The sequence below is a fragment of the Aquarana catesbeiana genome, linkage group LG07 (genome assembly GCF_042186555.1).
Source record: "Aquarana catesbeiana isolate 2022-GZ linkage group LG07, ASM4218655v1, whole genome shotgun sequence".
NCBI classification, from domain to species: Eukaryota; Metazoa; Chordata; class Amphibia; order Anura; family Ranidae; genus Aquarana; species Aquarana catesbeiana.
In genome coordinates this window covers 324,067,132-324,093,028 of record NC_133330.1, presented here as the reverse complement: position 1 = coordinate 324,093,028, position 25,897 = coordinate 324,067,132, and the positions used below count along the sequence as shown (strand labels likewise).

Here is a 25,897-nt window from a genome sequence, read left to right as displayed (position 1 = left end):
CAACATGGCCTCCGCTACTAACCTACTGCTTGCGTCCAGCTTCTTTAAAAAATGTTAACATCAAATCACCATCACAGATATCATTATACTATATTTATTTATATAAACTCAGTTTTTTTGCTAAAATTACTCTAGCTGGGTGTACTAAGATTTCCGCTGCCGCCTTTTTTTTGACTACAGTGTTCTGTCAGATTAGGCAACCTGGTATTGGCTGTACGCATGCGCAGGTGACGGAACATCACTTCCGTTACCTAATCTGGTGTGTCGCTGGCCATAGATCTTCTTTCCTAGAACTATGAGTCAGTGTTGATGGGGGAATCCCTCCCGCAAAGCTATTGTGTTCTCCTGGCAGGGGGGAGCCGTCCCGGCCTGGAGAACTCACAGTGATAATTGCTAGCGGCTATAACTGCTTGCAATGATCACATGAAAAATCTGATAGGCTGGTTGTACCCAAGTTGATCGATCAATCAATTTAGGTACAATCAGTCTGCCCATACCTGGTTCAGTAGGGACCGGCCGAGATTCGAACCGTCTATGGCCGGCTTAAAAAGTGAGTTCCAGGCAACCAACTGAACACTCTGTTGAAATAAAGTTTTAACTGCCACAGGCTTTGCAATTGTGTTCAGCTCGTCTTGTAAACCAGAAATCCCAGTGGCCTTACTTTTCTCTATTGCAGGTAATACAGCTTGGTCACCAGCCATCAAGCTGTGATTGACAACTCTACCAAAATATAAATTAAAGCTTTTATATTTCCCTGGATTTTTAATTGCTTAATTACTGATACAAACCTGGATAAATATGTAAAAAAAAATATTTTAAGGCAAACAAAAATCTGTAAAATATCTGATAGGAACATTTATTCTGAGGTATCTATTTGTGCTGTTGGGATGCTGATAACTGGGATTGTAGTATGATGGGCTGTAGAGATACCAGATTTTTTTGTTTGCTTGCTGCTGAATTCATGGACAGGACTTTTCATTTCAGGTTTCCCAAGCAATGGAGATGACCATGGTGAATCTATGAAGTTGTCACCCTGTTGTGTTCTGTTGTCTTGTCTGGGAGAAGATGACAATGTCTTCTCTGCTTGTTGAGTCTGGATTTCTACTCCCTGTGGATGTATTTCCACTGGCAGGGAACTTTGTCTTACTTTTCTGGCCTCCAATACCAGGGGTCTCGTGGAAAGCGTGTTGGGAGAATTTTCACGTCTTCTCCCAGATCTTGGAGAATCTTTTACAAGGTGAGAAGCTACAACTGGAAATAAACTGCCAACCTCCGAAGAGCCTTGTTGGTGTCCTGGTGGAGACAGAGGTTTTGAGATAGTTATATAGCTCCATCTTTGCATTTCCACCACACTGTTTGGCCTTGGCACGGATGGTCTTGCACTGCTTGAACCAGAAGACTTTGAGGCTTGCTGTGGCCTGGAATGGGAACCTGGATCATAGTCTACTGTCTTCTTGGGGTTTACTCCATTTATGACTGTTCCCAGCTGACTAAGCTGAGCCCTTTCCTCCCAGGCCAGGTCAGGTCTTGGGCATGGTTTGCTTTCCTGACAAATCTTTTTGACTTCTCTATACCTGAACTGTCTGTCTGTAGGTTCTTTCTCTTCCCTTAGTAATTCAGCCTTCTGTTTTGTCCCATCTGCAGATAAAAATTGTATATTTAACTTCGCGTTAGCCGACAATGACCTTTTAATTGTTTTGTTCTTTAAAGTGGAAGAGGGTGACTTAGTTTGTCTGTAATTCATTAGATCCTTGGCGTAGTTCGTATTGTTCTGAGTAACTAAACTCGTTCCCGTTGTAGGCCTTACACTATCTGCTGGCCATTGGCTGCTGGAGAAATGGATTTGCTTTGCAGGAACGTGCTTTTTTAAGTCAGACAATGTGCTGAAGAAGACACACATGTTTTCCTTCTGGTATGTGTCTGGCTTTGTGTCAACTGCAGTCTGGAAAATAAGGATACACGTAAATTAAATTATGATTTCTGTGAGCATTTAACCACCTCAATACCAGGTCAATTCTGACATGTCTCTAATACATGTAAATGTTTGCATTTTTTTTTTTAAACAAAATTACTTAGAACTCCAAAACAATATATATTTTTAAGCAGAAGCCCTAGAGAATAAAATGGTGGGTGTTGCAATTTTTTTATGTCACACGGTATTTGTGCAGCGATTTTTCAAATGCAATTGTTTTGGAAAAAATACACGTTAATGAATGTTAATGTGTAGAAACACAATATAATATCCATTTTTTTTGTAAACTATAAAAGATGATTTTACACCGAGTAAATAGATACCTAACATGTCATGCTTTAAAATTGAATACGCCCGTGGAATGGCGACAAACTACAGTACTTAAAAATCTCCATCGTTGACACTTTTAGACCCCAGATCTCTCCTCTGCCCTTAAAAGCATCTGGTGAAATGAAGATGGGTTTGATCAGATGCTGTTACAAGCTGGTAATGGCTTGAAAACATCAAACCAAAACCAAAACAAAAACCTTGTCATTTCCAGTTTCATAGACCATAAAGATGATCAAAGAATTTTTGGTCCTACTTCATCTCTATGGTCAGCCGGTGGCTTCAGTCCCAGGTCCCCCGGGAGTAACGAGAGAGCCCAGAAAGGCAGCGGAAGGTGGCAGGGGGGGACCCCTTTCACCACATGTAAAAGCAATTGGATTGCTTTTACATGATTCAGCAAAGATAGTAGGACAACCCCCAAAAAATTCTCAAAATGTATTAATTAGTAAAAAGGTCAGGTCTGAGCATGTAGGCCCTTTACAAAGTAATCTAGAGTGGTTGACTGGGGACAAAGAGAAGGCAAATTTATTAAATATTTTCTTCAGCTCTGTGTATACAAAGGAGCATGGGGGAGCTCATGTCCATAATGGGGGTGGTATTGCCCCAAATAATCCACAATGGCTCAAAAGTGATATGGTCCAGAAATATTTAGACAGAATAAAGGTAGATAAAGCACCTGGACCAGATGGTATCCACCCACGGATCCTAAAAGAATTGAGCTCTGTCATTTCAAGGCCATTGTTTCAAATTTTTAGGAACTCTTTAACCACTTCCCGCCCGCCCTATAGCGGATTGACGTCCGGGAAGTGGTTGTGTTATCCTGACTGGACGTCATATGACGTCCAGCAGGATAACATGCCGCAGCGCGCCCCCGGGGGCGCGCATCACGGCGATCGGTGGAGCGGTGTGTCAGTCTGACACACCGCTACACTGATCTTGGTAAAAAGCCTCCGGCGGAGGCTCTTTACCACGTGATCAGCCGTGTCCAATCACGGCTGATCACGCTGTCAATAGGAAGAGCCGTTGATCGGCTCTTCCTCACTCGCGTCTGACAGACGCAAGTAGAGGAGAGCTGATCGGCGGCTCTCCTGGCAGGGGGGGTCTGCGCTGATTGTTTATCAGCGCAGCCCCCCCGCAGATCACCACACTGGACTACCAGGGATGCCACTAGGACCACCAGGGAAGGGGCAACGTGGATGGCCAGGTATGTACCCCATGGCCATCCACATGTGCCCAATCTGTGCCAATCAGTGCCCACAAATGGGGACTGATTGGCACTATTATGCCAAAGATCTGCCCAGCAATGACCAGATCTGCCCAGCAATGCTATATCAGTGCCACCTGTCATTGCCCATCTGTGCCACCTGTCATTGCCCATCGGTGCCACCTGTCAGTGCCCATCGGTGCCACCTGTCAGTGCCCATCTGTGCCCATCAGTGCCCACCTATCAGTGCCCATCAGTGCCACACATCAGTGCCACACATAAGTACCCATCAGTGCCACCCATATATGCCAATCAATGCCACCTACGAGTGCCCATCAGTGCCGCCTATGTGTGCCCATCGGTGCCACCTATGAGTGCCCATCAGTGCCGCATACCAGTGCCACCTATCAGTGCCCATCAGTGCCACCTATCAGTGCCCATCAGTGCCGCCTATCAGTGCCCATCATCAGTGCCCGTTAGTGCCACCTCATCAGTGCCACCTCATTGGTGCCACCTCATCGGTGCCCATCAGTGCCGCCGTATCAGTGCCCATCAGTGCAGCTATATCAGTGCCCATTATTGAAGGAGAAAGCGTACTTATTTACAAAAAAATTTAACAGAAACAAAGAAAAACTTGTTTTTTTTCGAAATTTTCGGTCTTTTTTTATTTGTTGCGCAAAAAATAAAAACCGCAGAGGTGATCAAATACCACCAAAAGAAAGCTCTATTTGTGGGAACAAAATGATAAAAAAATAGTTTGGGTACAGTGTAGCATGACCGCGCAATTGTCATTCAAATTGCAACAGCGCTGAAAGGTGAAAATTGGGCTGGGCGGGAAGGTGTCTAAGTGCCTGGTATTGAAGTGGTTAATGACTGGAATAGTACCACTGGTATGGCGTAGGGCCAATGTGGTGCCTATATTTAAAAAGGGATCAAAGTCTTTACCAAGTAACTATAGACCTGCTAGTTTAACTTCTATCATCAGGAAGATACTAGAGAGTTTAATAAAAGACCACATAGATGAGTTCTTGCTGTAAAAAAAATATTTTAACAGACAGCATGGATTCATGAAGGACAGAAGTTGTCAAACAATCCTGATTTCTTTTTATGAGGAGGTAAGTAAAACCTTGGACAGAGGGGTGGCTGTGGACGTGGTATACTTGGATTTTGCAAAAGCATTTGACACAGTTCCCCACACATGACTTATGTGTAACGCAGTGGCTGGTGTTTTCTTTGGGGGGGGGGCTATAAACAACCCCCCCTGGTTGGTTATCCAGCCTGGCGCTTACCCCATCTAGGTTGTGGGCGGGCAGCAGGCAGCGGCTCCTGTGTCGGCAAGCGGTGGGCAGCGGCTCCTGTGTCCTCTCCTCCTCTTCTGCATCACGGCGGCTTCCACCATGCGTTTCCCCCCTCCTCCTCCTAGGCGTCAAATAGGATTGCCTGTCCTTTCAGCCAATTGGGTGATGGGTCTCAAGACCCACTTCCTGATTGCCTGGGAAGAGGATCACTGTCACACAACTGGGTGGGCATGGAGCGCAGTGCTCTGCGCCCCGAGCCCACCCTTTTTGAAGCCTCTGGCTCTAATGACGTGCTTCAAGTCCCCCCCCCTTGCCCTTGGAATCCATGGTCCCGCACCCTGAAAGTAGATTAGGGGGCCGGACGCATGGATGGGGGGGGGGCAACCCCTGCACCCCCAATGGACGGGCCGCCACTGTAAGGTAAAGTCAGCAGGCCTGGAAAATTTGTACTGTAAATGGATAGAAAACCGGCTAAGAGACCAAATTCAGAGAGTAGTGGTTAACCACTTAAGGACCGAGCCTCTTTCTGAGATTTGTCGTTTACAAGTTAAAAACATTTTTTTTTGCTAGAAAATTACTTAGAACCCCCAAACATACATTTTTTTTCTAACACCCTAGAGAATAAAATGGCGGTCGTTGCAATACTTTCTGTCACACCGTATTTGCGCAGCGGTCTTACAAGCGCACCTTTTTTGGAAAAAATACACTTTTTTGAATTAAAAAATAAGACAACAGTAAAGTTAGCCCAATTTCTTTTTATATTGTGAAAAATAATGTTACGCCGAGTAAATTGATACCCAACATGTCCTGCTTCAAAATTGCGCCCGCTCGTGGAATGACGACAAACTTTTACCCATAAAAATCTCCATAGGGGACGTTTAAAAAATTACAGGTTGCATGTTTTGAGTTACAGAGGAGGTCTAGGGCTAGAATTGTTGCTCTTGCTCTACAGATCGCGGCGATACCTCACATGTGTGGTTTGAACACCATTTTCATATGCGAGCTTGTCGGGACGGGGCGTGTTTAAAAAATGTTTTTTTTTAATTCATTTTACCTTTTATTTTTACATTGTTTTTTAAAAAAAAAAAATTGTCCCTTTTATTCCTATTGCAATGAATGTAAACATCCCTTGTAATAGAAAAAAGCATGACAGGACCTCTTAAATATGAGATCTGGGGGGTCAAAAAGACCTCACATCTCATATTTACACTAAAATGCAATAAAAGAAAAATAAAAAAAAATTTGTCATTTAAAAAAATTATTAAAAAAAAAATGTCCCTTTAAGAGCTGTGGGTGGAAGTGATGTTTTGACGTCGCTTCTGCCCAGCAAGTGTATGGAGATGGGTGGCCATCTCCCCCTCACTCGTCTCCATACCCAGCTACTGACAGGACCGGATCGCCTCCGCCGCTGCCAATGGCTCCGGTAATGGGCAAAAGGCACTGGATCGCGGCGCAAGGGGGGGGGCCTCTCCCGCCACAGATAAAAGTGATCCACCGCAGAGACTACTTTTATCTTGTAGCGGACCGCCCGCTGCTGCCATAAGAACGATATCCTCCTTCAAACAGCCGCCTTCTAACGACGGCGGGCGGTCCGTAAGTGGTTAATGATTCTTACTTTGAATGGTCTAATGCCGCGTACACACGGTCGGACTTTTCGTCTACAAAAGTCCGACAGCCTGTCCGACAGACTTCCGGCGGACTTTCGGCGGACTTGCAGCAGACTTTCTAACGAACGGACTTGCCTACACACGACCACACAAAAGTCCGACGGATTCGTACGTGATGACGTACACCGGACTAAAATAAGGAAGTTCATAGCCAGTAGCCAATAGCTGCCCTAGCATGGGTTTTTGTCCGTCGGACTAGCACACAGACGAGCGGATTTCGGGTCCGTCGTAGTTACGACGTAAAGATTTGAAGCATGTTTCAAATCTAAAGTCCGTCGGATTTGAGGCTGAAAAAGTCTGCTGAAAGTCCGGAGAAGCCCACACACGAACGGATTACCAGCCAGCTTTAGTCCGTCGGCGTCCGTTGGACTTTTGTAGACGAAAAGTCCGACCGTGTGTACGCGGCATAAGGTTATCAGTGGTGTACCCCAAGGTTCAGTGCTGGGACCCTTACTTTTTAACATCTTTATAAATGATATCGGGCCTGGGATTAAAAGTACCATTTCAATGTTTGCAGATGACACCAAGCTACGCGGCGGAATAACGTCCTTACAGGATGTCTCCAATTTACAAGCCGACCTCAATGCTCTGTCTAATTGGGCAACTAAGTGGCAAATGAGGTTTAATGTTGATCAATGTAAAGTTATGCACTTGGGGGCTAAGAATATGCATCATACATACTAGGGGGGTACAACTGGGGGAATCAATGGTGGAGAAGGATCTGGGTGTTCTGGTAGATCATAAGCTTAATATTAGCATGCAATGTCAACCTGCGATTTCCAAAGCGAGCAAAGTCCTTTCTTGTATTAAGAGAGGTATGGACTCCAGAGAGAGAGATATCATCTGTACAAATCATTAGTAAGACCTCATCTGCAATATGCAGTTCAGTTTTTGGCTCCAGTTCTCAAAAAGGATATCAGGGAACTGGAGAAAGTGCAGAGAAGAGCAACCAAACTGATAAGAGGCATGGAGGAGCTCAGCTATTAGGAAAAATTAGAGGAACTGAATCTATTCTCTCTTCAGAAGAGGAGATTAAGGGGGGGGGGGGGGATATGATCACCATGTATAACTACATTAGGGGTCCATATCGTGAACTTGGTGTTTCTTCAGTGTTTTCACTTTTAGGTCATCACAGAGGACAAGGGGGCACTCTTTATGTTTATAAGAAAACAGATTTCATTTCCAAATACGGAAAGGCTTCTTCACAGTAAGAGTTATGAAAATGTGGAATAGACTCCCTCCAGAGCTGGTTGTGTCCAGCTCAGTGGATTCTTTCCTAAATGTACGTAATATAACTGGGTACTAACATTTATAGGTAAAGTTGATCCAGGGAAAATCCGATTGCCTCTCGGGGGATCAGGAAGGAATTTTTCCCCTGCTGGAGAAATTTGAATCCTGCTGTCCTGGTTTTTTTTTTTTTGCTTTTCTCTGGATCAACTGTGGGTATAGGATTGTATGATTTTTTTTTTTCCCCTTTTATTGGTTGAACTAGATGGTTCTTTTTTTAACCTGACTATGTATATGGTCACTGATCTACTCGACTAATCTCAGCACCCAAAGGGGAACATTATCACATACTATAGGATACAATATAAATGACGTCCCTCTGTTTACCTCAATGTGAGCCCCGCGTGTCTTCTCTCTGGGTGTAATCACTTTCACATCAGATTTGATCAATTCATCATCAATGCTCAGAGAGACTCTGTCCACATTTGTATTATATTGCCTGTTGTTGTAATACAAAATAAATGCATTATTATTATTATTATTATTATTACATTTATACATCGGTCATCAGTGGCACTGTATGGATAGCTTTAGGCTTCATATAATTGTTACAATCTAAATGTAAAATCTCCTTAGACCCATGAACAATTATATTGTACATGAGTCCACTGATTAGATACAAATTGTTTGGATCAGGGGCCATTAGGGGCGCCGCCCCCTCTCTCCAGGCCACCCCCTATATGCAATGGATAGATTCATGCATTGCATGAATCTATCCATGACCACCGCGACCATCCCCTATTCATGCGTCCGGCCCCTTTCGGGGGACTGGGCGCATATATTACAGCGGCCAGGGTTTTTTTTTTTAAGCATCCGATTAGAGCCAGAGGCTCTAATAGGCTTCAAAATAGGGTAAGGTCGGGTCAAAGAGAATGCGTCCGGAGCCCACCCAGGTGCAACACTGATCCTCCTCCCGCCAATCGGGAAGTGGGTCTGATACACGTCACCCGATTGGCTGAAAGGACAGGCGATCCTATCAGACGTCTAGGAGAAGGGGAGTGGAAGTGAGGAGGAGAAGAGCCTCTGGCCGATGCCTGGGTGCCCGGTCCCCGCCACCGCTCCTTGGATGCCCGATCCCCCCGCTGCTCCTCGGTAGGCTTAAAAATAGGGTGGGGTCGGGTCACAGAGGATGCGTCCGGAGCCCACCCAGGTGCAACACCGATCCTCCTCCCGCTAACTGGGAAGTGGGTCTGATACACGTCACCCGATTGGCTGAAAGGACAGGCGATCCTATTGGACGTCTAGGAGGAGGGGAGTGGAAGTGAGGAGGAGAAGAGCCACTGGCCAATGCCTGGATGCCCGGTCCCCGCCAGCACTCCTTGGATGCCCAATCCCCGCTGCTGCTCCTCGGTTTCCCGATCCTCGCCGCTGCTCCACAGATGCCCGCCGCCTAGATGGGGTAAGTGCCGGTGGACCAACCAGCAGAAGCAGGAGGGGGGTTGGGGGGGTTTGAGTTGCTGCGGTTGGGGGCTAGAGGGTCGGTTGTTTGCCATATTCTGGCAGGGGGGGTGGTCCCCCTGTCAGAATACAATAGTACAGCAGGAGAGATCGCCGCACCAACATTGCTTGTTTTGGTACGGCGATCTGTCGTTTTTTTCCCCATAAAACATGCAGTGTGTAGCAATTTTTGTAACGGTCTATGTGTTCACTTTAAATAATCACATACAAGGGAAATTACAAAACAGGGTTTGCCAGAACACTTTTTTACCCAGATGCTTTATAGTTAACACATTTTCACATTATTTACTAACATTCAGTTTACTAGCGGCACCTTTAGTAAATCCACCCCTATGTCCCGCACAAGCTCGCCCCCTGCTGGAATTGTCTTGCACTGATTGACACCATCCAGCAAATTTGTATGTCGCTGGTGTGCAGTATATTTGCTGTAGTCTGTAACTCTTAATTGAAGAAAACAGTTTCAAATGACTAAATGGCTTACATTACTTACAGGCATAGGAAAACATTCATCCATTCTCCAATTTACATTTCTTTGTATCTTTCTCTGCACATGACGGCCAATGACAACTCCAAAGTAGGGTTGCCACCTGACCGGGATTCACCCAGACTAGGGTTGCACCGATACTAGTATTAGTGCCGATACCGAGTATTTGTACAAGTATCGATACTCGTGCAAATGCACCGATACCTGAAACCGTTACTTTCAGTCTCGGCTCTTTGAGCTGTCGGTGGGTCTCCCCTGTGTTAAAGAAGTCCGGTAATTGGAGCTGTCAAAAAAAAAAAAAAGCAGCCGGCAATATTTATTAACAACATTGCTCAGCCCTGAAACACTAAAATAAAAAGAAACATTGTTTCTTTTTGTATATTTCTGTTTCTTCATCTGCAGATCAAAGGGATGAACAAATGTTCCTCTGCTTAACCCCTTATTAACCCTTAATTTACTCTAATCAGCCTTAATTAACTCCGTATTCTCCTCCATTTAATTATTATTTTCCTGCTTTTTTTCTTTTGTAACGTCTATTTTATAAACGATAAACACTTAAAATGTTTTTTTTTTGTTTGCTTTGTTAGTGAATATTTCTACACATATATATATTAAAGGATCACTAAAGTTATTTATTTATTTTAAATAACAAACATTTTAATGCATGGTCCATAGTGGTCCATAGAATGCATTAAGGTGAAAAAACTTTTACCTTTACAACCCTTTTAACATATATTTACACATTTCACATTGAAAAAGCGCTAAATTAAAAAAAAATCAATTTATTTCATTTGTAAATAACTTTTCAATGCTTTGTACCATTGCTGACAGCTGAAGTTAAAACAAAACAGTTGCGGTAGGTATCAGTAATTGATATCGGCGAGAACTAAAAAAAAAAAAGTATCGGTACTCGTACTCATTGTAAAAAAAAAATGGTATCGGTGCATCCCTAACCCGGACAGTTCGGGTTTTGAATCATGTGCCCGGGTTTCAGACCACCTGAAACCTGGACACATTATTCAGACCGGACTGTGACTTGCCAAGTAACTAAGTACCTCAAGCACTGAGTGCATAGGGTGTGCGCCACAGGCAGGGTGTGCCTGGGCACACCCTAATCACCAGGGTTGCCAATCGTCTAGAGGGCTGGCTGCAAGTTGTCTAAGCTGAGTGTCTATGACACTCTCTCTCACACTGATCAGAGCCAGCACAGTTCTCCCCAAAGGACGGGAGAGGAGAAAGGACTGTCTGCTCTTCCTCTTCCTGCCTCTGTGTCTGCCCCCTGCATCCTGTGCCTCAGAGATAGTATGTGTGGTGGGAAATTCTAAGCCCAGCAGCCGGCAGATACATCATGGAGGAAAGGTGCCAATGCCTGAGCTTGCTTTCTTGGTTAAGTGAGCTCACCATCCATTGTCTGTAATTGAAGCCTCCCTCCCTTCTCTTGCCTGCTTTTGAGGGAGTGAGCACACTAAGGTAAGGGGGACTCAGATGTAAGGGGTGTTCTGTGGACTCTGATGTAAGGGGGGCTTTGGGAACCCTAATTTAGGGGAACTCTGATGTAAGTGGGGGCTGTGGTGAGCGGACACCCCTTACCTCAGACCAGAATCAACAGTGTTCTCCCTTAAAAAAAATTGCCATACACCGCTGAAGTGTTCGGGTTTGGCTTGAAGAAAAGGTGGCAACCCTACTCCAAAGTGATTCTGTATGTGCAGATTTTCTGAGTGGGCTTGCAACCCCATATGTCTCATATGCCTAACCAGCACCTAGCAGAGTCTAAAGCCTCGTACACACTATCGGATTGTTGGCCAACAAAACTTTAGACTTTTGTCCAAAGGGCGTTGGCCCAAACTTGTCTTGCATACAAACAGCCACACAATTGTCGGCCAACAAACACGAACGTACTAGACGTACTACGTGGTTTTTCAGCTCTTTAGTGCCACCATTTGGGCTCCTTCTGCTAATTTCGTGTTAGTAGAAGTTTGGTGAGTGTTGATTCGCGCTTTTCATTTCGCACTTTTCAGTTCGTTTCTGAACGGCCGTTCGTCAACCAGCCATGTTGCGGATTCGGAGGAGATAACGTGTTATTTATTATTGGCCTTGGAGTTATTTCTTTGACATTATTTTTTTGGTTGAATAATAATGATTTGATTTGTTATATTTTCTATAATTTTGGATGCATAGAATGCAGTTTTTGGTTAAGTTCTATTGGCAGATATCATGTCTAATTTTCTTTCTTTTTTTTTTTTTTTTTTTTCTAGTTTTCTTTTTTTAATGCACAAAAAAATGTGTAGAATAATTCTTAGCTATGTGTTTTACTTCAAATGACAGTTTGGGAGTCGGCAGTTACATTTAAAAAAATACAATGTAAAATTAACAAGGGACACCAACATAGTTGTATCTTTGATCTTAAAAACTACGGGATAATGGTGTTGTAGTAACTTGCCCAAAAAATAAAAAAAAAAAGCATAATAATATTATTCTTGATATCACTAGAAAAAAAAAGCATTTGAAAAATAATTTGCAATAACTCCATCAGTATCACCAGCAAAGCAGCTTCATTATTATCCCATTAAAGAAGAAGAGAATTGTGCGCTGCATTTCGAGAGTTCATAATTTGCCGCGTCATGAATGTTAATTCTCCATTACGAATGCTAGTTTACAAGACCGACCGCTTCTGCTTCCGAGCATGCGTGTTTGTACTTTGGACTTTTGTCCGACGGACTTGTGTACACACGCTCGGATAATCCGACAACAGACATTTGTCTGCGGAAAATTTTAAAACCTGCCATCCAACATCTGTCTGCGGAAAATCCGACAATTGTCCGATGGAGCGTACAAACGGTCGGATTTTCCGCCAACAGCCTGTCATCACACAATTCCCATCGGAAAATCCGATCGTGTGTACGAGACTTTAGGCCCCTTTCGCACTGATCTGCTGCAGTTTACTCGCAGTGGGGTTGCACAGAGTTTTTCGTGCAGGTTAGCTGTGCTTTCCCATAGACTTGTATTATGTCCTGTGATTTTAGTGCACTTTCTGAAAGCGCACCAAAAGTCCTGCGTGCATATTAGATGTCAATGGGAAAGCCCATGAAAACAGTGAGTACACTGCGCTGCAGCGGATCAGTGTGAAGCCGCCCTTACTCAAACTTTTCAACACCTGGGGAAAAACTTTTAGATCTCAGGGACCCCTGCTAATAATTATTATCTACAGCAGATATGAGAATAAAAAAAAAAATGAAGAACATGGTGTACTTCATGTGTTTGACACCACGGGCTTTTATATACTGTACAACAATATTTTTAGAATTATTAGTAGTAATAATTAAATAAATAAAAAAAAAAAATGGCCAGAAAAGAAACAGACAGTGAAAACTGTAGTGTTCCCTTACATTCAGTGAGTTCAGTGCAAAAGTGAGCCCTTACATTAAGGTTAATGTTTAAAATTAAGTTTAACATTAACATTAAGTTTTACATTGGTTAAGTCCCCAATTACATTAGTGGTCAGTGAAGAGCCTTAAAGCGGAGTTCCACACAAAAATGGAACTTCCGCTTTTCGGAACCCTCCCCCCCTCCAGTGTCACATTTGGCACCTTTCAGGGGGGAGGGGGGTGCAGATACCTGTCTAAGACAGGTATTTGCACCCACTTCCGGCATAGACTCCCATGGGAGTCTACACCTCTTCCCGTCCTGACCGCGCTGTCTGCTGGGAACACACAGCTCCCAGGAGAGAGCGGGGACCACTAGGGACGCGCAGCGCGACTCGCGCATGCGCAGTAGGGAACCGGGAAGTGAAGCCGCAACGCTTCATTTCCTGATTCCCTCACCTAGATGGCGGCGGCAGCTGCCGAGAACCGAGCGGGTTCTCGGCGTCCCCTGCCGACATCGCTGGATCCTGGGACAGGTAAGTGGCAATGTATTAAAAGTCAACAGCTGCAGTATTTGTAGCTGCTGGCTTTTAATTTTTTTTTTTTTTGGCGGTGTGGGTGGACCCCCGCTTTAATACACTGATGGTGAGTGGTGATCAGTGGGAAGAATGCCCCTTTCATTGGTGGTCAGTGGGAAGAATGTTCCTTACATTGGTGATCAGTGAGAAGAATGCTCCTTACATTGGTGGTCAGTGGGAAGAATGTTCCTTACATTGGTGGTCAGTGGGAAGAATGCTCCTTACATTGGTGATCAGTGGGAAGAATGCTCCTTACATTGGTGATCAGTGGGAAGAATGCTCCTTACATTGGTGATCAGTGGGAAGAATGTTCCTTACATTGGTGGTCAGTGGGAAGAATGCTCCTTACATTGGTGATCAGTGGGAAGAATGCTCCTTACATTGGTGATCAGTGGGAAGAATGTTCCTTACATTGGTGGTCAGTGGGAAGAATGTTCCTTACATTGGAGGTCAGTGGGAAGAATGTTCCTTACATTGGTGATCAGTGGGACGAATGCCCCTTATATTGGTGGTCAGTGGGAAGAATGCTCCTTACATTGGTGGTTAATGGGAAGAATGCCCCTTACATTGGTGGTCAGTGGGACGAATGCCCCTTACATTGGTGGTCAGTGGGAAGAATGCCCCTTACATTGGTGATCAGTGGGAAGAATGCCCCTTTCATTGGTGATCAGTGGGAAGAATGTCCCTTACATTGGTGATCAGTGGGAAGAATGCCCCTTTCATTGGTGATCAGTGGGAAGAATGTCTCTTACATTGGTGGCCAGTGGGAAGAATGCTCCTTACATTGGTGGTTAATGGGAAGAATGCTCCTTACATTGGTGGTCAGTGGGAAGAATGCCCCTTACATTGGTGATCAGTGGGAAGAATGTCCCTTACATTGGTGGCCAGTGGGAAGAATGCCCCTTTCATTGGTGGCCAGTGGGAAGAATGCACCTTACATTGGTGGTCAGTGGGAGGAATGCCCCTTACAGATAACTAAAAATATAATTGTTGCACAAATACTTCCTCGAAGTCTGAAGTCTGCTAGAGGTGTCATCAGGACACTGGCACTTTAATATATATCTGGTGGCAGTGCCCAGTGTTACAAACATTTTGAAGTGAGGTTCATCGCATTATATTACCGATCTCGAGTCTGCCTACTGCTCAATATTTACTCCATCATTCTAAATACCGTCTCCAGCTTTCATATTTAGGGGGGGCACATGGGGGGACAAGGACAAAAGTAGGGGGGCCAACTATAAAATGCAATTATATATATATATACACAGTGGGGACGGAAAGTATTCAGACCCCCTTAAATTTTCCACTCTTTGTTATATTGCAGCCATTTGCTAAAATCATTTAAGTTCATTTTTTTTCCCTCATTAATGTACACACAGCACTCCATATTGACAGAAAAACAGAGAATTGTTGACATTTTTGCAGATATATTAAAAAAGAAAAACTGAAATATCACATGGTCCTAAGTATTCAGACCCTTTGCTCAGTATTTAGTAGAAGCACCTTTTTGATCTAATACAGCCATGAGTCTATTTGGGAAAGATGCAACAAGTTTTTCACACCTGAATTTGGGGATCCTCTGCCATTCCTCCTTGCAGATCCTCTCCAGTTCTGTCAGGTTGGATGGTAAACGTTGGTGGACGGCCATTTTTAGGTCTCTCCAGAGATGCTCAATTGGGTTTAAGTCAGGGCTCTGGCTGGGCCATTCAAGAACAGTCACGGAGTTGTTGTGAAGCCACTCCTTCGTTATTTTAGCTGTGTGCTTAGGGTCATTGTCTTGTTGGAAGGTAAACTTTCGGCCCAGTCTGAGGTCCTGAGCACTCTGGAGAAGGTTTTCATCCAGGATATCCCTGTACTTGGCCGCATTCATCTTTCCCTCGATTGCAACCAGTCGTCCTGTCCCTGCAGCTGAAAAACACCCCCACAGCATGATGCTGCCACCACCATGCTTTACTGTTGGGACTGTATTGGACAAGTGATGAGCAGTGCCTGGTTTTCTCCACACATACCGCTTAGAATTAAGGCCAAAAAGTTCTATCTTGGTCTCATCAGACCAGAGAATCTTATTTCTCACCATCTTGGAGTCCTTCAGGTGTTTTTTTAGCAAACTCCATGCGGGCTTTCATGTGTCTTGCACTGAGGAGAGGATTCCGTCGGGCCACTCTGCCATAAAGCCCCGACTGGTGGAGGGCTGCAGTGATGGTTGACTTTCTACAACTTTCTCCCATCTCCCGACTGCATCTCTGGAGCTCAGCCACAGTGATCTTTGGGTTCTTCTTTACCTCTCTCACCAAGGCTCTTCTCCCCAGATAGCTCAGTTTGGCCGGACTGCCAGCTCTAGGAAGGGTTCTGGTCGTCCCAAACGTCTTCCATTTAAGAATTATGGAGGCCACTGTGCTCTTAGGAACATTAAGTGCAGCAGAATTTTTTTGTAACCTTGGCCAGATCTGTGCCTTGCCACAATTCTGTCTCTGAGCTCTTCAGGCAGTTCCTTTGACCTCATGATTCTCATTTGCTTTGACATGCACTGTGAGCTGTAAGGTCTTATATAGACAGGTGTGTGGCTTTCCTAATCAAGTCCAATCAGTATAATCAAACACAGCTGGACTCAAATGAAGGTGTAGAACCATCTCAAGGATGATCAGAAGAAATGGACAGCACCTGAGTTAAATATATGAGTGTCACAGCAAAGGGTCTGAATACTTAGGACGATGTGATATTTCAGTTTTTCTTTTTTAATAAATCTGCAAATATGTCAACAATTCTGTGTTTTCTGTCAATATGGGGTGCTGTGTGTACATTAATGAGGAAAAAAAAAGGAACTTAAATGATTTTAGCAAGTGGCTGCAATATAACAAAGAGTGAAAAATTTAAAGGGGTCTGAATACTTTCCATCCCCACTGTGTATATATATATATATATATATTTCAAGAACAGAATGCACTCCAGAGGTGTTACAAATTCACCTTTGTTTTATTTGTGCAATTTACAATACACTTGAGTGTCAACGTTTCAGTCTGACTAGAGATTTTTATCAAGATGCTAAAAAGTCCCTAGGCGTACATCTGAGAAGGAAGCTGGAGAGTCCCTTTAACATGACCAAGAGACAAAAATTTTCATTATAAAGGGCCAACTCTAATGAGCTAGCTTGTCCTATAAGAAGAGCTGATTTAGCCCTACTTCCATGAGAAACTACCAAGAAGAGTTGAGCCTTCATAATGCTAATTTAAATCTATAGATAAAATGTACGTAATAATTTAAAATCCCCTACAAAAAAAAACACTATAAAACCACATAATGGTAAACATTGCAAAATGAATTGCAATACCTTAATAATAATATAAATAAATACCATATCTTTTTGCAACTATTAATGTGCCACAACAAAAGAAAACAAGATAATAGCCCCAGCTTGTGTTTGTTACTGCAGCATACTTGGTATATCATGCCAATTAACAGTGCCAGTGAATACATAAAGCTTGTATATCATGCCAGTAAATGCATAATCAAAGTTGTAAATCACGCAAATTAGCAATAAATGCATGCACTTTATATATCCTGACAATGGGTATCAAATGCATACAAAAAAACAATATTAAGCCCTGTGCTCAAACGCCCACTACTCTTGTGCGGCAACAATGCCCCAATACATACAGTAAAAAACAAAAGAAAAAGTTACCTGTGCACTATCCCAAATCACTCTGCCTATTTAAATAACTGGATGTTTTTTAGTATCCCTCCAGTGGCTATTAACCACTTGCTGACGGCTCACGCCGATACACGTCGGCAAAGTGGCACGTTCCCACAAAACGACTTATGGGTACATCTTCCCCTTTAAATGCCATAGCAGGAGTGCACATACCCGCTGCACGGCGAGGGACTCGATGCGCGTGGCCGGTGAGCGCAATCGCCGCTGGCCACCCGCAAACGCGGGCACGAGAGCCAGAACAGGGATTTGTGTGTGTAAACGCACAAATCCCTGGTCTGACAGGGGAGAGGAGACAAATCGTTTGTTCCTACTAAGTAGGAACAGCGATATGTTTCCTCCCCCAGTCAGTCTCACCCCCCCCACAGTAAGAAACACTAACGAGGGAACACATTTAACACCTTGATCTAGTGTTAACCCCTTCCCTGCCAGTGACATTTACACAGTAATCAGGGCTCTGATCGCTGTATAAATGTCAATGGTCCCAAAAATGTGTCAAGTGTCCGATCTCTACGCAATGTCACAGTACTGCTAAAAATCGTAGATCACTGCCATTACTAGTGAAAAAAAAATAAAAAAAATAAAAATGCCATAAATCTTTCTCATAGTTTGTAGACGCTATAACTTTTGCGCAAACCAATCAATATACACTTATTGCAATTTTTTTTTACCAAAAATATGTAGAAGAATATATATTGGCCTAAACTGATGAAGAAATTTGTTTTCTCAAAACATTTTTGGGGATATTTATTATAGCAAAAAGTAAAAAATATAGTTTTTTTTTTTCAAAATTGTCGCTCTTTTTTTTTTTATAGCACAAAAAATAAAAACTACAGAGGTGATCAAATACCACCAAAAGAAAACTCTATTTGTGGGGAAAAAAAAGGACGTCAATTTTATTTGGGTACAACGTCGCACGACCGCGCAATTGTCAGTTAAATCGAAGCGGTGCCGTGTCGCAAAAAATAGCCAGGTCATTAAGGGGGCAAATCTTCCGGTCTGTAAGTGGTTAAAGTGTAAGCTCACCTGCCTCTTGAGTTAGTGTAGTGACACTAGAAAACCTCCAGTTATTTAAATGTGCATAGGGATTTGTGATAGTGTGCAAGTAACTTTTTCCTTTTGTTTTTTATCAATATATGTGTGTGTGTGTGTGTGTGTGTGTGTGTGTGTGTGTGTGTGTGTGTGTGTGTGTGTGTGTGTGTGTGTGTGTGTGTGTGTGTGTGTGTATATATATATATATATATAATATATATACATACAGTACATATACCCCTGACAACGGGCATCAAGTGCATAAACATGAAATATTCCTGACAATGGGCATCAAATACAAACACTTTATATATTTGATGCCCATCGTCAGGATATATAAATGATGTATAAACGTTATACATCCTGACAATGGGCATCGAACGTACAAACAGTAAACGTCCAGACAAGACAATAAGTTTTTTTTCATCCAAGGATGGGAGGTCTCATTAGAATGCACCACCTCCCCATAATAGAAACATTAACAACAAGGTGCGAAAATGGGAGTTGTAAGGTGCCAAATTACTCAATTTGAAACAAAATCAAAATTTGCAAAACTTTATTAAATAAACATTAAATATATTAAAATCAACATATGAAAAGTTATACGATCATGGTACACGGTATTTTCAGCTCGAAATACCGCGTACCACAATCTTTTGAATTTTCATAAGTTGATTTTAACGTTTTTAATGTTTATTTAATAAAATTTTGTAAATTTTGATTTGGTTTCAAATTGAGAAATTTGGCACCTTAAAACTCCCATTTCCGCACCTAGTTGTTAATGATTCCAGACAAGACAATGGGCATCAAATGCAAACACTTTATACAGCCTGACAATGGGCATCAAATGCAAAAACAAATTGTATGTCCTGTAAAAAGTAAAAATTCTGTCAATGGAGTCAGTACATACTGTACATGTTAGTAAGTTTGCTATGTCCAGCTGTAAAATTCTGTCAGTGCTGTGGAGTCAGTACATACATTATGTGTGCAGGGAAGGGGTTAAACATCAGGGGCGATCAAAGGGTTAGGTGTGCTCCTAGGGGGGTGCTTTCTAACTGTGTGTGTGTGTGTGGGGGGGGCTTAACTGGAGGAAAGCAGAGATCCGCGTGCGTGCGCCCCAGACCCTGTGCACGAAATCATGCACAGGTACGTGATTTCGTGCAGGAGAGCCACCCTGCCGCAGTATATCTGCGTAGGGTGGTCCTTAACCAACTCCAGACCGCTGCACGCCGATATACGTCCTAAGTTTGAAGAGGAATATCGTTTGCTATGGCAGCAGCTATCTGCCATAACCCCGGTATCCTCTTTTTCGGCCAGCGGTCCGGTTTCCGATAAGAGTGGTCTCTGCGGAGGATTCGCCCCAAGATCACTTTTATTGGTGGCAGGAAAGGGGCCCCCCCCCCTCCCGCCGCGTTCCGGTGCCCTCCGCTGCTTACCGGGGCCGTCGGCAGCGGCGGAGGCGATCGGATGTTCATCCATGCTGGGTATGGGGTCGAGTGAGGGGAAGATAGCTCCCACCCGTCTCCATACCATTGCTGGGCAGAAGCGACATCAAAACATCACTTCCACCCATTTTTTTTTTTTTATTTAAATGGCAAAATTTTTTATTTTATTTTTTTATTGTATTTTAGTGTAAATATGAGATCTGAGGTCTTTTTTGACCCCAGATCTCATATATAAGAGGTCCTGTCATGCTTTTTTTTTCTATTACAAGGGGTATTTACATTCCTTGTAATAAGAATAAAAGTGACACATTTTAATTTTTAAAAGAACAGTGTAAAAATAAAAAATAAAAGGTAAAATAAATAAGAAAAATTTTTTAGTTTTTTTTTAAACGTGCCCCGTCCCGCCGAGGTCGTTTGCAGAAGCGAACGCATACGTGAGCAGCACCCGCATATGAAAACGGTGTTCAAACCACACATGTGAAGTATCACCGCAATCAGTAGAGCGAGAGCAATAATTCTAGCCCTAGACCTCCTCTGTAACTCAAAACATGCAACCTGTAGAATTTTTTTAAACGTCGCCTATGGAGATTTTTAAGGGTAAAAGTTTGTCGCCATTCCACGAGCGGGCGCAATTTTGAAGCGTGACATGTTGGGTATCAATTTACTCGGCGTAACATTATCTTTCACAATATAAAAAAAAAAAATGGGCTAACTTTACTGTCATTTTATTCTCTAGGGTGTTAGAAAAAAAAATTATAATGTTTGGGGGTTCTAAGTAATTTTCTAGCAAAAAAACTGCTTTTAACTTGTAAACAACAAATCTCAAAAAGAGGCTCGGTCCTTAAGTGGTTAAACAATATGTATAAATGATTTATTTTGTTTTTTTTAAAATGTTGATCTTGTTTTGTACCTGTAAAGTCTGTGTCAGAAAATTATTACCAGATATCTGACTAATGGATTGAAGTTCTGATGCATCTATATGGTTGTTCCTGTGACAGAAGTTGATCTAACGATTGACTTTTTGTTTGAACGTGAAGTTGGAGTTTATTCTGACAGTAGAGGAGTCCCCGCTATCAGAATACAATAACACGGTGGGGAAGATCCCTCCATCCATCTTGCTTTTGTGGATGGGGGGGGGGGGTCCGTTCGTTTTTCTTTCGATGAGCTCACTGCCCGATTGAAAAACAAAAACAAAAAAAACAATCCATCTATGGCCAGCTGTAATCAAGAAAGTCAAGAATTTAGTAAAACTGGTTTAGAATTTTAAAATGACGTTAGACTTGCTTTATTATAAGGTGGATAAATTACCTGGAGTCACATGTACGTTCCATGGTGTTGCCAGTACTGCCAACATTAAAGTGCATGTCAGGGCGAACTAAAAGGAAAAAAAAAAACATATTCAGGACATCTCTGAAATTCAAGTATATTTCCCTTTTTTTAAAGAGTAACTAAAGGCAAAACTTTTTTTTTTTTTTCATTTTGGATAAAGTAAGGGAGGGTTATACCCCTGTCAGTTATTTGTTTGCCATCTGTGTCCCATTGGGGAGAATTTCCTTCACTTCCTGTCCCATAGCCAAACAGGAAGTGAGAGGAAATGGCTCTAAAGTGAAGGAATCCATGAAGGCACCAGGACTAGTGTCCCCATTGGAAAATGTCCCCTCTATCACTGTTCTGATGTCAACCCAAAATCTGGGATTTTCTTTTACTTTTACTTTCATAATGGTAAACAGGACAAATAGGGAATGTAAACCTCCCTAACGGGGGGGGGGGGGGGGGGGCACAGACAGCAATTAAAACTGACAGGAGCTCTAAAAAAAAATAAAAAGTTTTGCTTTTTGTTACACTTTAAAATGTTGCAAGTAAAGAAAAATACAGTAATACCTTGGATTACGAGCGTAATCTGTTCCAGAAGAATGCTTGTAATCCAAAGCACTCGTATATCAAGGCGAATTTCCCCATAGGAAATAATGGAAACTCTGATAATCCGTTCCACAGCCACTGCTTGTCTATGCAGCACCACATGTGAGGTGTGGGGGCACCGGAGACACTCGGAGACAACTCAGAGACTTTCGGAGACACTCGGAAACACTGTGAGATGCTCTGAGACGCTCTGTGATGCTCTGAGACCACTCTGAGACACTAGGAAACGCTCAGAGACGCTCGGAAACACTCAGAGACGCTTGGAGATGCTCGGAGACACTTGGAGACATTCAGAAATACTCAGACACTCAGAAACATTCGGAGAGTGTCTCTGAGTGTCTCCGTGTGTCTCCGAGCGGTACTGCACACCCCAGCGGCTTGAATCCTGCTCATCTTGCAAGACAGCGCTCACAAAGCGAGTCAGAATATTTAAAAAAAAAAAATAGTTTGTATTGCGAAGGCTCATAAATCGCATTACTCACAATCTGAGGTTCCACTGTACCTGATGATCTGTGAGAAATCCAGTGTGCTCTTAACATCCTGTTAGGAATAATGACACGGTGCCTTTGCTGGACTGAGGTCCCAAGCTGTGTTGTCAGCTCTGCGGGACTACAGACCTCTGCCTATCCCCCACCCTCCCTGTATCTACAGACATATATTGATTTCTTTCCCAGGAAAAGCATGCAGCTGCTCTTTAAGAAAAGACTTCTTGGGAGATCTGGGAGACTTGCCTTTGTCATCAGGAGTCAGTTCTCCCTGCAAGAATTTTTAAAGTCTGGTAGTAAAGGGGTTGAAAGCAATAAAAGCTGTTTACCTCTACAGAAGCAAGGCAAAAGGAAAATGTATATGGGGACATGCTCTAGGGGAGGGGGAGGCTTGGGAATGACTTTGGGTAATGCCTGGGCTGGACATTACCTTTACATTTATGCTGTAGTGGTGACATTACACCTTATTTATATCTGCTAAGCCAGTGGTCTCCAAACTGCGGCCCTGAGGCTTGCCTCTATCCAGCCTTTGGAGCACTATTCCATCCATAACTGACACCAGTAATGGGGCACTATTCCTCCCACTGATACCAAAGATGGAACATTGTTCCTCTCACTGATACCAATGATGGGGCACTATTCCTCCCGCTGATAACAATGATGGGGTACTATTCCTCCCACTGATACCAATGATGGAACACTGTTCCTCCCACTGATATCAATGATGGACACTATTCCTCCCAAAGACACCAATGATGGGTCACTATTCCTCCCACTGATATTAATGATGGGGCACTATTCCATCCGCTGACACCAGTGGTGGGGCACTATTCAGGGGTCTAAACAGACCTTTGATGTTTCATCTTTGAGACAGAGAAAGGAGATTGAGGACACAGCCCTCAATCTTCTCTGCAGCCTCAGCTGCACTGAATGGACAGGAATAGCTCTGTACAGAGCTTCCAGTTCATCCACAAACTGAAGCATAATAAACACAGTTTATTACACTTCAGTTATGGAGAGAGTCAGTGAGTGGTACTGTCTCTGTCATTTCAGGCAAGGAAGGGGTCGGTAAAAGATATATTTACTGGCACCCTCCCCACTCTCCATCCTGACACATCCCCTGCAGCAGCCAGTGGGGGGGGGGGGACCCGGCAAAGCTGCGGGGGAGGAGAGTGGGAAAAAGACAGTACAGGGGGGACCAGAGAAGAGCACGGGGACTAGAGAAGAGCACAGGGGGGACTGGATAAGGACACAGGGGGGACCTGTAGATGAGCACGGTGACCGGAGAAGAGCCAGGGGGAGGAAAAGGGGGGGGGTCTGAGAGCACAGAACTTGCCAGGAAAGATCACGGGGGGGGGGGGGACAGGAGAGAGCAGAGGGGCAGCAGAAGGAAGCCGGACAGGAGGGGCAGCATATAGAGGAACTGATTGTCAGGGCTGGGCTCAGCCCTTCCTTCTCTGAGCTGGCCACTCAGCTGTTGGCTAATTGCCAGCTCCCATCTCTCTCCACAGTTACTCAGCTGTTGATGATCCTGCTCGTCAGTCCTGCCTACTTAAGCCGTCCAGTCCAGAGGATTTGGCCAACATCACGGAAACTTTCTCCTGTGATCTTATTCAAAACTTGCTTTGCTGACATCCCTTCTGGCTCCAGATCCTGTTTGCTATTCCACTACATTGATCCCCGACTTCCGGCTTGGCTGACTATCCGTTCCGGTTACTGAACTTTGGCTATTTTTTGACTACGTTTGTTCTTTTTACTTTTGTTATTAAACAAGTGTGATTTAACTGTACTTCTGTCTCAGCCTGATTTCATGGTTTCTGACACTGATGCACTCCATGTTCCTCCTGCAGCCACTGAATGCTTGTGGGAGGGAAAGGAGGAGAAGCACCCATTCTGCAGGCTGCAGGAGGTACATGGAGGGCAATCAGTTCCTTTATATGCCGCCCCTCCTGTGCAGGTGTAGAGGGGAGCCGCACAGGCCCCCTGGAGCATGGGGCCGGGTTGCAATGGCGACCCCTGCAACCCCTGTAGTTACGCCCTTGGGCTGCGGATATTACATCTATGCTGATGGTGCCCAAATGCAGTCTTAGACTTTTGATTGTCTACACACAGGTGAGGCTTTAACAGGTAAATACCATGACTAACATGAGAAGACTTGTTTTTAAATAAATGGTCTGGTGACTAGGCGTCTTTAAATTTATTGAACTTTGAAGTTATTTTTTTAATATACTGTACATACACTGCATATGCACACACTTTCTGTTTATAACTGGCACTCCAACCTTTTGAAGTGGGGAAGATTTAGCACCTCCATCAGATTTTACTGCTATTTTATCCCCTATTGGTGAAAATTCCCCCCTCACTTCCTAATCACCTGAATACAGTGAAAGGTGATCTCCTGGTATTTAGGTTTTTTGAAGAATTCGAGGCATACTTGTCCAGATGACCCCAGACCAAATTTAGCAGCATCATTAATCAATAGTTACTGTACCTGACTATTACGCTACAGATAATCTGTCAGTTTGACAGCAGGGCCTGGGGACTAGGGAGGTGCACAGATGCACATTCCTAGTTCTCTGCTGCAATATTTATTCACATTCTCACCACATGGGGCACTGTGCATGTGGAATTAGAAAAGATCTATTGCAGTCACAAGGTGGTTAAGCATAGATTATCTAACCCACTGGTGGTGGTGATCTGGGAGATACAAATGAAACATCCTGAAGTGCCAGTATGGGCAGGTTATCCTCCAGACACAGAGTGCCCAACTTCGGGACAGAGTCCACCTAAAAAAAACAAAGGCAATATTGGTCACAAACTCCAATAAAGCTACCAATCAATTCCCTTCAATGGCTGTAGTTACCAAAGGGAAACAAAGAGTCTTATTTATGAGGAATTTAGGCTTATTGTTTTCTAACAGTATTAAAACACCATACCACCTTGTAGACATGTTGAATTAGTTTCTGGAGGAATATGAATTTGGTCAAAATTTTTGGTTATATGTATCCAAATCTCCAAATGAAATAGTAACAAGTTTTGCTGAAATTCACTTAGTTTTGTTTTGTATATTCATTATCTAACGAATTCCAAATTTTCGAAGCGATTCGAATTCGGATCGGTCAAAAACGATCAACCGATTCGAATTCTGTGTGAAGAATAGCTGTTTATTAAGGAGCGGGCCGGGAAGCCGGCCGCTGTGACTTTAACCACCAATGACTTATCAGCTGTCAGCGGGCTTCCCCACTGACAGCTGAAATGTAAACAAAAGAATGCCGGCAATGAAAAATGCAGAAAAAAAATGCCATGTAGTCCCCCAATCCATACCAGGCCCTTCGGGTCACCTAGGAGGGAGAGGAGGGAGGGGCCACCTAGGAGGAGAGGAGGAGTTGCCTAGGTGGCCAAGCAACAGAAGGAGGAAGTGGGATAGGAAGTACCTGTCGAAACCAGGTACCCACTCCCCCCCCCCCCAAAAAAAAATACATGCCAAATGCGACACGTAAGGGGGTGCTTAAAGCGGAAGTTCCACTTTTGGGTGAAACTCCACTTTAAGGAATCAAAAAGACACCACTTAGAAAAGGAACTGTACATCTACAGTGTTTCTCAACTCCAGTCCTCAAGACGCCCCATCAGGTCATGATTTCAGGATTTCCCTCAGATGAAACGGCTGTGGTA

General features: G+C 43.6%; 1 protein-coding gene across 2 annotated transcripts in view; it reads right to left on the bottom strand.

Annotated features, from left to right (window-relative positions):
* Positions 1-221: 221 nt before the first annotated feature.
* LOC141102582 (uncharacterized) overlaps positions 222-25,897 on the bottom strand; it is a 57,680-nt gene continuing 32,004 nt past the window's right edge. For both annotated transcript variants that reach the window (XM_073591486.1, XM_073591487.1), the window contains exons 6-9: positions 24,906-25,011; positions 21,129-21,195; positions 8,083-8,194; positions 222-1,942 (exon numbers count right to left, since the gene is read on the bottom strand). In XM_073591486.1, coding sequence (XP_073447587.1) covers positions 857-1,942; positions 8,083-8,194; positions 21,129-21,195; positions 24,906-25,011 — 1,371 coding nt within the window. In that variant the 3' untranslated portion in view covers positions 222-856. The remainder of the gene's footprint in view (positions 1,943-8,082; positions 8,195-21,128; positions 21,196-24,905; positions 25,012-25,897) is intronic.